General features: G+C 41.0%; 1 protein-coding gene across 2 annotated transcripts in view; it reads right to left on the bottom strand.

Moving 5' to 3' along the window:
• Nucleotides 1–2,795: 2,795 nt before the first annotated feature.
• Nucleotides 2,796–13,052, bottom strand: part of PDCD2L (programmed cell death 2 like) — a 28,236-nt gene continuing 17,979 nt past the window's right edge. For both annotated transcript variants that reach the window (XM_014838177.3, XM_014838178.3), the window contains exon 7: nucleotides 2,796–2,969. In XM_014838177.3, coding sequence (XP_014693663.1) covers nucleotides 2,839–2,969 — 131 coding nt within the window. In that variant the 3' untranslated portion in view covers nucleotides 2,796–2,838. The remainder of the gene's footprint in view (nucleotides 2,970–13,052) is intronic.

Below are 13,052 nucleotides of genomic sequence, written 5' to 3'. Positions count from 1 at the left end.
GCTTCCCTCCTATTGGCCTGGCTTTCACAACTACGCCCCCTGCTGGCAGCTAAATTTAACAGAGGCCCTTCACAGGAGGCTGACCTTCCTTCTCTCTAGACACTCAGGGGACAGGAGCCACCTTCCTTGGCTTCACCTGCCTCCCTTCTCTTCCCCTTGCCTCAGCTGGGCTGGACCCCTAACTATAAGGCTTTGCTTTTCTTTGTGTGTTGCTAAAAGCAAGACAATATGCCTACGCTAAGTTCCAAATCTCCAAGCTGAGACTTTATTACACTTTCAGCTCTCCCAGAAACGGAACCTTAAACCAGTCAGTCAGGAATCACCTGATCAGCACATTAGGTCATCTGCCTGATGGACCCCTGCCATCCCCTAAAGGAAACTAACCTTGCAATAACCAACCCCCTTTTTTGCCATTTTAACTTTCTTGTTCCTGCGCCCTCTGCCTACAAGTCCTTCATTTTGTACAGCTCCTTGGAGCTCCTTTTCACCTGCCAGTTCGGATGCTGCCTGATTCCAATTGATTCTTGCTCAAATAAACTCTTTTTTTTTTTTTTTTCAAATAAACTCTTATGCCTCAGTTTCAGTGTTTATAAAGTGTATAAAATGCTGGCCCACCTTAAGAAACTCAAGTAAGATACAAGTGCAGGAAGAAAGAACTGAAAGCCCCACTCACACCACACACCTAAATCAACTCCTCAGGGCCTTGCTGGCCTTTGTCTTTCTAGATCTACATCTTGTACACAGCAACATGCAGAGTTTTACATTTAAGTAGGCTCACAGCAGACTTATTTTATTTGGATTCCTTAACAATATATGTTGCAAACATATTTCACGGGAATGCCCCTGCTAATCTGTATTCTATTTAGATAAGACCTGATGCAAGTGTGTTTAATCAGATTTAAGAATGTTTGGTTGGAAGCACGAGAAGTCTGTCTCCTTCTAAAAGTCAAAAACATGACACCTAGCTTGGGTATCTGAAAATGTCTACATCAACTTTTTTTTTTTTAAGATTGGCACATGAGCTAACATCTGTTGCCAATCTTTCTTTCTTCTTCTCCCCAAAGCCCCCTAGTACATAGTTGTATATTCTAGTTGTCGGTCCTTCTGGCTCTGCTATGTGGAACGCTGCCTCAGCATGGCATTTTTTTTTTTTTGAGGAAGATTAGCCCTGAGCTAACTGCTGCCAATCCTCCTCTTTTTGCTGAGGAAGACTGGCCCTGAGCGAACATCCATGCCCGTCTTCCTCTACTTTCTACGTGGACGCCTACCACAGCATGGCGTGCCAAGCGGTGCCATGACCGCACCTGGGATCCAAACTGGCGAACCCCGGGCCGCTGAGAAGCGGAACGTGCAAATTTAACTGCTGCGCCACCAGGCCAGGCCCTAAATAAATACTTTTGTGTGTTTGTGTGTGTACGATTAGCCCTGAGCTAACATCTGTTGCCAATCTTCCTCTTTTTGCTTGAGGAAGACTATCCCTGAGCTAACATCTGTCCCAATCTTCCTCTAGTTTACGTGGGATACTGCCACAGCGTGACTTGACCAGCAGTACCAGGTCTGTGCCCAGGATCTGAACCTGTGAACCTCAGGCCGCTGAAGCAGAGCATGTGAACTTAAGCACTATGCCACCAGCCTGGCCCCTGTATCAGCTTCTGATCTGGAAAAACAAACTCTAATGCAACAATTTTGCTCCATCCTCTCATCAAAGGAGGGTACTCTCTGGCCATTTAAACAAATCCAAAGTAATGTACCTGTAAATCTGAGCAGTCTGTTTTCTGCTCCAGTTGGAGTAAGTTGTCTGCCAGTCTGAGGCATTCTCTGCCCAGAGAAGAAGTGCCACAGGGGAACTGGTGGTCAATTCTCCAGCAAGACAGAGAAAGGAGGAATCAACACCTCTCTCAGCAGGGCTATGCTCAGTTTGGGCCCCTCAAATCCAGTGGACATGGAACCTCACTGACCAGCACCTTCAGTTTCTACGCAGCCAGTCCCCTTCCCTCAGGGTCCCCAGGGTGGGAGGATCAGGTAGGTTCTCACCACTCACACAGTGCCCAGAAGGAAAACCCCATCTCATTATAATAGGGACCTAATGTGTCACTTACTAGAGTAGCAAATCCAATTGTTAATGTTGATACCCAGTCTCCTTGCCTACGCAGGCAAAGAGCAGCTCTGTACACAGCTTGGGGGAGTGTTTTCATGCTATTATGAAGGGGTAGCAGAAGGGAAGAGGTTGATAACAAAAAACTGAATGGAGACAGGGGAGATTGGAAAGGTGGACAGCTGGATGGAGGGACAACGTCCAGAAGAGAGAAGGGGCTCCCTTCCCGTAATGCTGCAGGGGCAGAAGGTGGGAGTGGGTGAGGGCAGGGACCCTAGGGTGGGGCAACACGGGGCAAGTCCAAACAGCTCATGTCACAGGGCGGGAGCCTCAGCAGCTGGAGCAGGTCCAGTGGTTTGATCTGTTGGCATCCAGGCATGGCAAGAGAGCGCAGTGAAGTGCAGAGGCGGCAGGCATACTACAGGCTGGTGGCTGCTTACGGCTCTTCAGCTGCGCTCCCTCAGAGAATGACCACCAGGCTGCCTGTGTGGGGAACACCGGCCCTGTGGGCTACAGAGCAGCCACATTCCGAGCTGCCACTGTGGAGACAGGCCATCGACCCTGGAAGGGTTAAACCAGCCCACAGCCAGGTCTTAAGTCCTGGCTCCAGCCCCAGCACGCGTGCCAGAAAGCAAAAAGGGTGACACTTAAAATCAAGAGTTAATAACTTGTGAGTCGAAATGAGGTAAAAGCACACAAATGTGGACATTAAAATTTAATTTATACAAATAAAAGGAAATGCACTACTTAAATAATAATTCATCTGGGTCCTCTTGTATAATACAAAATTCTTCCATGGGAGTCTGGTGATTTTGAGGCCAGCAACTCTTCTCACATGTGTAAATTAGAATTGTTCCAAATTCCACAGAAAAACCTGAAAAATATAACATATTCAGAATTCCAGCAAAGAGAGGATGTTATGAGATACACTCAATATTTGAGAGTTTGCTTAGTGGACAGAGCCCAGACTCTGGAGCAAGACGCCTGGGCTCAAATGCCAGCTCTAGCACTGCGAGGAGGTGACTGCCCCTCTCTGGAATAATGACTGCCATGATGATGACGCTGTTGTGAGAGGGATTAAATAAGCTGATACGTGTAAAATACTTAGAACAGAGCCTGGCACATCTTAAGAGTTTGCTGTACAACAAAGAGATTAAGCAACTAGAAAATAATAGAAGGGAAGGGAAAGATGGCTCAATATCAGGAGAACTGGTGTTGCTACAGATTTTACAAGCTGAAAAAATAAGCAAAACACTGCCCACTAGTCTTTGGTAACAATACAGCCACAGCATTTCCTACAAAAAGTCATCATTGACGACGAAAAGCAGACTTATCAGGAAAATATACTTTAAAAATAAACCAAAATCTCAAGTCTTCATTACAACTGTATAGACTATCTACCATTGAAAGTCACTTACAAAAATTAGCCACACTAACAGAACACACTACCTCTAAGACAGGATTCAGGCAAAAAGTACAAAATAAATCCTAAGAATGTATAGAGATTTATCAGTGGATGGAGCCATGAAGAATGGCACCGAGAAAATATGAGCAACAGGAACTCGTGCTGATATCAGAATAGGAAAACAGGAGTCAACAGGATGAGGTGGGCAACTGCTTTGGAGCAGCACAGGAAAAATACTTTAAAAAAATGCAGGCAGGGATAATGGAAAGAAAATCATCAAAGACAGAAGAAAGAAGGCCAAATAGAGCTGATTTGGGAGAAATAACCAGGTGAATCTGAGATAATCTCCAACCAGAGTGTGCAACAAGCAGTTTGCAGAGGGCATGAGGAGGCTAGAGCCTTCGAACTCGTAACCACCAGGCAAGGATGGAGGAGATGCAAGGAATCAGATGGCCAAAATACGGAGCAGCTGAGTCCTGCACATGAGGCCTGAGCCCTGGGACTGTGCAGCTGGGGGAGGACAGCGGGGAGGAGAAAGAAGAATACTATGGAGGTCCAAACCCCCACTACACATCCAGTGGAAACACCACAAACCACAAGGAACGAAAACAACAGGTGGAAACCTAAGCACAGACAGAAAGGCAAGGCTTGAGAGTCTCAATGATGCAGAGGGAAAGGGAAAAGATGGCAACACGGATCTGGGGGAAGAAAGGTGACCAAAGCAAGCGGTGCTGCTTCATAGAAAAGCTACAAATGCAACAGAAAAGACATGCAGAAATAAAAGGAAGAAAAACTAAACACGTGGGTCTGAAGACCCATCTTGTCCCATGATGAAAGGATTACAGAACAATGGGACAGCAAGACCTAAGCTAGTTCAGTGACTAGACTTCACGAATAAAGAAAATTCCAGAAGCATCCCAGCATAAATGTTAGTTACAAAAGGGGGAAAATCAGGCCATGCTCAGACTTCTACAAAGCAACATTCAATGCCAAAAGATATCTATGTAAAAGTGAAAGATTTCAGGGATTTTCCAAAAAATGTACTTCCCAGTGAGATCCAGCCACAGGAGATGACAGGTAAAAGGGCCGGCGGGGGGCCCTCACTGTCAGAAGACGACAGCATGGGGGGTCTACAAAGTTCTGAAGAAAGAAAGTGGGACTTAAGAATTTTATATGGATTGTCCTTCAAATATAAAGGTAGACTGGCACATATGTTCTGAAATAAGAACATTACCTATGACATCTCCTTGAGGCTATTACCTGATAGACTCTACCTACCAGAGAAGAAACAAAACGAAAGAATCAGGAATGAAAAAGCTCACTGTAAAAGAGCAGTGCAAGCGCTGAAGCAACTAAACATGGAACTAAGGTGAAGCAGCTGTGAGAATTATGGCTCCCGAATACAGACTTACAAACCTTGATAAAGTAAAAACGATACTAAAATATTTGGGGGTGGAGTAGGATATAAATTTCCATATCTGTTACAGTAAGGAGCTGAATGCATACTGTCTAAAATTGAAACATGGAACGAATGTAATTCTCTTCCTTTCAGAAGGATCTTTTAGAAACGAGGGCCTCTTGAGTGAAGAACCCATTACCTAAAGTCCAGCAACTGCTTCACTTACACTTACCTTTCTTTATGTTAAATTTGCATAAATTTACTCTATATTTTTAATTAGTATGCACTGAATTTTTCTGTTTTTTGAAAACTTTTTTTTCTATCCATCCATCCATCTTTCTATCTGTATTTATGTCAAGAATGGTGACTGGAATGGTACTTATTAATGTTGTTAATAATGGTGATTTCCAAGGTTCACCAGACATTTCCAGAAAATCTCCAAGATAAAATTCAAGGATCAAAATAAGCATAGGAAAAAAGGTAAACTGCAGGAAATAGACAACACAGGTAATGAGAGAAAACAAAAAACAGAACACTTCTTAAAGATATAAAAGAAGAGAGGTGATGTCAGCATCATGGCAGAGTGAGCTCTTCCCTTGGCCTCTCCCCTCTAAGATACAACCAAAAGGACATTCATACACCAAGAGAGGACATATACACATCACAAAAGATGTCTGAGAGACCCACGCAGCCATACGCCAGAAGGTGGTGGTGGTGCTGGATCCTCCAGAGGAAGTGGAAGCTGATCTGCAGGAGCTCCATTGACAGAGACTGGCCGTGGCAGCAGGAAGTGTGCAGGTGAAAAGGGCGCCCCGTCCCTGCCTGGTACTCCAGCCCCAGGATCGTCTGCAGCACAGTGCGGAGAGTGTGGTAGTAGCAGTGGGGAAAGTCCACAGCCCTAGGATCACCCAGAGTAAGGCACAGAGAGCTTGGCGGCAGCGACAGAGAAAGTGCACAGTCCCAGCATCGTCTGGAGCACCGTGTGGAGAGTGTGGCACTGGCAGAGGGAAAAGTCTTCAGGAGATGGAGGTGCCCCTGTCCCTGCCTGGCACTCCAGCCCCAGGATCGCCTGGAGCACGGCCCAGAGAGCTTGGCAGAGGCAGCAGCAGGGAAAGCGCGCAGCCCCAGAATCAGCCAGAGCACTATGCAGAGACTGTGGTAGCAGTGGCGGGGAAAGTTCGCAGCACTAGGATCGCCTGGAGCAAGGCCCAGAGAGCTTGGCGGTGGGGAAACTGCACAGCCCCAGGATCGCCCGGAGCACGGCCCAGAGAGCTTGGCGGTGGTGGCGGGGAAAGTGCACAGGAGAGGGAGGTGCCCTGTCCCTGCCTGGCACTCCAGCCCCAGGATTGCCTTGAGCACGACCCAGAAAACTTGGCAGCAGGAAAGTGCGCAGCCCCGGAATCACCTGGAGCACAGTATGGAGAGTGTGGCAGAGGCAGCAGTGAAGTGTGCAGGTGAGGCGAGGTACCCTGTCCCTGCCCAGCACTCCAGCCGCACTATTGCCTGGTGCATGGAGCAGTAAGAAAGGGAGAGGTGGCTGGGAAAACAGAAAGCGCACAGTCCTGCAATCGCCCAGAGGTCCATACAGAGAGACAAGCAGAGGGTGGGGGAAGCAGTGGGGAAGGAGAGTACCCCTCCCCCTGCCCGGTGCTCCAGATCTGCCATCAATCAGTTGCTCAGAGAGAAAAGCAGTCAGTGGCCTGAGCTAAGGAGCCCCTGTTCATGCTGGGCCCAGAATACACAGCGCTCCATCCCCACCCAGTGGCAGTACATGGCAGGTGCAACCAGATAAGAGCACCATGAGGAAGCAAAATGCACTCCATCAAGCAGTATGAGTAGGTATATTAAAGCTCCAGACCAGAAGGAAAGTGACAAGTGCCCAGAAACCAACTCTGAAGGCAGAGACATCCATAACCCAAATGACAAAGAATTCAAAACAGGTATCATAAAAAAACTCAACGAGTTACAAGAAAACACAGAAAGACAAATTAACGAATTCAAGAGCTTCTTCACAAAGATGATTGAAATCATAAAGAAAAACCAATCAGAATTGTTCAAGATGAAAACCACAATGGATGAAATAAAGAAAAGTCTGCATTCCCTAAACAACAGAGCTGACAATATGGAGGACAGAATCAGCTAGTTAGAGGACAGAACTATAGAAATGCTTCAGAGGGAGAAGAGAGAACTAAGACTAAAAAGAAATGAAGAAGCTCTCGGAGAAATATTTGACTCAATCAGGAAATGCAACATAAGGATTACAGGTATTCCAGAGGTGGAAGAGAAGGAGAATGGAGCAGAAAGCTTTTTCAAAAAAATAATAGCTGAGAACTTCCCAAACCTTGGGAGGGAGCTGGAAATCCATGTGAAAGAGGCCTCCAAATCTCCTAACTTTGTCAATGTAAAAAGACCCACTCCAAGGCATATAGTAGTGAAACTGGCAAAAGTCAAGGACAAAGAAAATATAAGGGCAGCAAGGCAGAAGAAAATAACTTACAAAGGAACCTCTATCAGGCTTTCAGTGGATTTCTCAGCAGAAACCTTACAAGCTAGTAGAGAGTGGAATGATATATTCAAAATGTTGAAAGACAAAACTTTCAGCCTGGAATACTCTATCCAGCAAAAATCTCCTTCAGATATGATGGAGAAATAAAAACTTTCCCAGATAAACAAAAGCTAAGGGAGTTCATTGCCTCAAGACCCACCTACAAGAAATCCTCAAGAAGGCCCTCATACGTGAAATGAAACAAAACAGGAAGAGAGCTATAAGGCCCTGAGAAAGGAGATGAATAGGTAGGCAATAATCAGAAAATGGCAGCTCTCTATCAGATCGGATTAGTAAACACTTTAACATCAAGGACCAAAAAACGGAAACAAAACAAAAATGATCTCATCTTTTTAACCACAAACTCACAACACAAGATGGAAAAAGATACGACAAAAATAACTTAGAAGGGGAAGAGGAAATGGATGGAATCAGTATAGTCTAAGGAAATAAGAGGCTAACAGAAAATGGACTATCTCAACTATGAGATTTTTTTATACAAACCTAAGGGTAACCACTAAACAAATAATTAGAATAGAGACATTTACAACAGACAAGAAGAAAATGAAGAAAACCAACAGAGAAAACTACCTAATCAAATTGGTAGTCAGAAATACACAGGACAAGAAACAAAGGAAATGCAGAAGAACCAGGAAACGTGTGACAAGATGGCAATGTTAAACTCTTATATATCAATGATCATTCTAAACGTAAATGAATTGCATTCTCCAATCAAAAGACAGAGAGCAGGAGGATGGATTAAAGAGCAAGACATAACAATAAGCTGCCTCCAGGAAACACATCTCAGCTCTAAAGATAAACACAGGCTCAGAGTGAAGGGATGGAAGACAGTACTCCAAGCTAATGGCAAACCAAAGAAAGCAGGTGTTGCCATACTTATATCAGACAAAGTAGACTTCAAGATAAAACTGGTAAAGAGAGACATAGAGGGACAGTATATCATGATAAAAGGGACTCTCCACCAAGAAGATATAACATTTATAAGCAAATATGCACCCAACACAGGGGCACCAAAGTACATAAAGCAACTATTAACATACCTAAAAGGAGATATCAATGACAACACAGTAACAGCAGGGGACCTCAACACCCCACTTACATCAATGGATAGATCATCCAGACAGAAAGGCAACAAGGAGATAGTGGACTTAAATGAAAACTAGACCAGGTGAACTTAACAGATATATACAGAGCACTCCATCCAAAACAGCAGAACACACATTCTTCTCAAGGGCGCACGGAACATTCTCAAGGATAGACCATGTATTGGGAAACAAGGCAAACCTCAATAAATTTAAGAAGATTGAAATCATATCTACTATCTTTTCTGACCATAATGCCATGAAATTAAAAATCAACTATAAGAAAAAAGCTGGAAAAGGAACAAAAATGTGGAGACTAAAAAAACACGCTACTGAACAACCAATGGGTCATCAAAGAAATAAGGGGAAAAATAAAAAAATATTTGGAGACAAACAAGAATGAAAACACACCATATCAAGTCTTATGAGATGCAGCAAAAGCGGTCCCAAGAGGGAAATTTACAGCAATACAGATCCACATTAATAAACAAGAAAAAGCTCAAATAAACAGTCTTAAACTACCCCTAACAGAATTAGAATAAGAATAACAAAGCCCAAACTCAGCAGAAGGAGGGAAATACTAAAAATTACAGCAGAAATAAATGAAATTGAAACAAAAAAAAAACTGTAAAAAGAATCACTGAAACAAGGAGCTGGTTCTTTGAGAGGATAAACCAAATTGACAAACCCTTAGCCAGACTCAATAAGAAAAAAAGAGAGAAGGCTCAAATAAATAAAATTAGAAATGAAAGAGGAGAAATTACAATGGATATCACAGAAATGCAAAAGATTATAAGAGAATATTATGAAAAACTATACAAGAACCTGGACAATCTAGAAGAAACAGATAAATTCTTAGACTCTTACAACATCCTAAAACTGAATCAAGAAGAAATAGAGAAGCTAAACAGACCAATCACAAGTAAAGAGACTGAAACAGTAATCAAAAACCTACCCAAAAATAAAATTCCAGGACCAGATGGCTTCTCTGGAGAATTCTACCAAACATTCAAGACAATTTATTATCTATTCTTCTCAGACTATGCCAAAAAACTGAGGAAGATGAAAATATCTCATATAAAGTGCTTTTTTAAAAAAATAGAAGAAATATTCAGTGAATGGTGTTAAAAAAATGTTCAGCAATATGGGAGAAAAAATCCCCACTCGACATAACTCACACAAAAAAATATTTTCAAACAAACAAAAATATCTGTCAACACGGAGTAAAGAATTAAATATTTTAAAAAGCCATACCACAGAAAAACTTCTGGAAGATGAAGGACTTTTTGACCTAGAATTTAAAAAAAGAAAAGCAATAACAACAAAAAAGACTGAAGAGAACCTCATAAATTCTTAAACTGTGAAAACCTATCATGAAACAACAGTAAGGAAAAAGGGGAGAATTTGCAACAAACAAGGAAGATGCAGAATACAAGCATCAGCAAGAAAAACACCAAGATCTCAAAAAACAAGGGCTCAAAGGACTGGTGTCAATAATGCACTGATATTTATGTAACAGGAAAATTTTCAACTACATATTATTAATACACAAAAGGCAAAATAAAATCAAACTTTTTTCTAAAGAAAGAATGCTCATTTAAGTTGGCTTAATTATCTCCATTAAACCTAATTGTTATAATTATTGCTTTGCTGTCATAATTGTTCTTCCAGATGTCTTTATATGGAACATCAAAGGCATTATGAGTTTGTGCAGCTACTTACACGGTGTTTTTCTTAATTGAAATATAATTTACATGCCATAAAATTCACCATTTTAAAGTGTACATTCAGTGTTTTTTAGTATATTCACAGTTACACAAACATCTCCACTATCTACGTTCTGGAACATTTTCATCACCCCTAAAAAAAACACCTCATGCCCATGTCCATTAGCAATCACTCCCCATTCCCTCCTGCCCCCAGCCCCTGGAAACCACTAATTTACTTTGTTTCAATGGATTTGCCTATTTGGGACATTTCACATAGAGGGAATCACAATTTGTAGTCTTCTGTGTCTAGCTTCTTTCACTTAGCACACTGTTTTCGAGGTACAACCATGTTGTAGCATGTATCACACAGTACTTCATTTCTTTTTATGGCAGAATAGTATCTTATGGAGATACCACAATTTGCTTATGCTTTGATTAGCTGATGGACATTTGAGTTATTTCCACTTTTTGGCTATTATGAATAATGCTGAAACAAGCATTCATGTACAAGTTTTTGTGTAGACATATGTTTTCAATTCTCTTGGATATATATCTCAAGAGTGGAATTGCTAGGTTACAAAATAACATTTTTAACAATAACATTCCCAAAACTTTTCCAAAGTTTTATACCAGATGCTGCCAAAGATGCCAAGAAATGAACTCTCTCCCATGTGGCTGATAGCAACATAAACTGCTATTAAGCAGCAATTTGCTAACATGACTTGGATGATACTGATATACGCAGCTATTAAAAAGAATGCAAAAAATAGGAATTGATAGGAATTTCAACCTGATTAAGAACATTTACAAAACACCTACAGTTAACAGATTACTTAAAGATTAAAAACTGACTGCTTTACTCCTATGATCAGAAATATGACAAGGAAGTCTGCTCTCACAGTTATATTCAACATTGTATTGCACCTAATAGAGCAGTAAAGCAAAAAGAATTTAAAAAACAAAAGACAGAAAGACAGCAAGTCAAGGAAAGGAAGAAGTAAAACTGTCTTCATTTCCAAATGACATGATTGTCTATGTTCAAAAACTGATATAATCAACAAAGAAGTCAATAGACAGTTGCAGGGCACAAGATCAATACACAAAAATCAATTGCAGGAATAATGTCGAAGATGACGGCAGAGTAGAAACCTCCAGTAATCTCACCCTCCACTAAAGCAACCATAGAGCCAGCAGAACTATCGGAAGCATCTATTTTGGAACTCAGGAGTCCATTCAAACACTTCATTGTCCAGAGGAAAGCTTGATTAAGAGGCTGGCAAATTTGAGAGATTTTCCTTTTTTTGTTTAGCAGCAAGCTATAGCTAATGCGTACATTCAAGAAGTTCAACAAACTTCAAGCAGGAAAAACTCAAAGGAATCCACGCCAGCTACAATAAAGTCAAATTGTTAAAACTCAAAGACAGAGATCATTTTGAAAGTAGCAAGATAAAATTAACTAGTTACACACAAGATATCCTCATTAAGACTTGACAGCTGATTCTCAGAAACCACAAAGACAAGGAGGCAGTGGGATGGCATATTTAAAGTTCCTAAAGAAAAAGACTGCAAACTAAGAATTATATATCCAGCAAAACTATCCTTCAAAAGTGAAGGAAAATTAAGACATCAGATTTTTTCAAAGGTGAGGGAGTTTACTACCAGTAGATCTGCCCTACGAGAAATGTTAAAAAGAGTTCTTCAGGTTGAAATTAAAGGATATTAGGCAGTAACTCAAAGACAAGAAAAATAAAGAACACTAGTAAAGGTAACTTCATAAAAGCCAGCTTTGCTTTATTGTACTTTTGGTTTAGTTTGTAACTTCTCTCTTTTTCCTATATAATTCAAAAGGCAAATGCATAAAATAATAATTATGAATCTATGCTAACAGACATACAAAGTATAAAGACAGGGATTGCATTGAATCTGTAGATCACTTTGAGCAGTACTGTTATATTAACAATATTAAATTCTTCCAATCCATGAACATCGGCTATCTTTCCCATGTCTTGTCTTCTTTAGTTTCCTTCAGCAATATTTTGTAGTTTTCAGTGTATAAGTCTTTTGCCTCCTTGGTTAAATTTACTTCTAAGTATGTTATTATTTTTGATGCTATTATAATTTTTTTTTTAATTTTGGGATTTTTTTTTCATTGCAAGTGTATAGAAATACAACTAATTTGGTGGTGTGGATTATGTGTCTTATCCTGTAACTTTGCTGAATACATTTATGAGATGCAGTGAAAGCAGTGCTAACAGAAAAATTTAGAGCTGTAAACACATACATTAAAAACAAAGATTTCAAATCAATGTATACCTTAAGGAACTAGAAAAAGAAGAGCAACCAAGCTAGCTGGCAGAAGAAAGGAAGAAATAAAAGGCCAGAGCATAAATTTTAAAGGAGAATATAAAAACAGTAAAGAAAAGTACACAAAACCAAATTTTTGTGTGTGGATTCTTTTTTCATGTGGATCATCTCAAAAGAGATCATTTTACTTCCTCCTTTCCAATTGGGATGGCTTCTCTTTCTTTTTCCTCCATAATTGCTCTGTCTAAAACCTCTATGTTGAAGAGAAGTGGCAAAAATGGGCCTCCTTGTTTTGTTTCTGATCTTAGAGGAAAACCTTTCAGTTTTTCACCACTGAGTATAATGCTAGCTGTGGGTTTTTCGTATATATAGTGCCTCTGTCAGACTGAGGAACTGCCCTTCTATTCCTAGTTTATTGAGTGATTTTTATCACTACAGGTGTTGAATTTTGTTAAGTGCTTTTTCTGCATCAATTGAAATCATCGTGTAGCT

This window comes from Equus asinus, chromosome 26 (assembly GCF_041296235.1).
Source record: "Equus asinus isolate D_3611 breed Donkey chromosome 26, EquAss-T2T_v2, whole genome shotgun sequence".
NCBI classification, from domain to species: Eukaryota; Metazoa; Chordata; class Mammalia; order Perissodactyla; family Equidae; genus Equus; species Equus asinus.
This window is presented reverse-complemented; position numbering and strand designations above follow the sequence as displayed.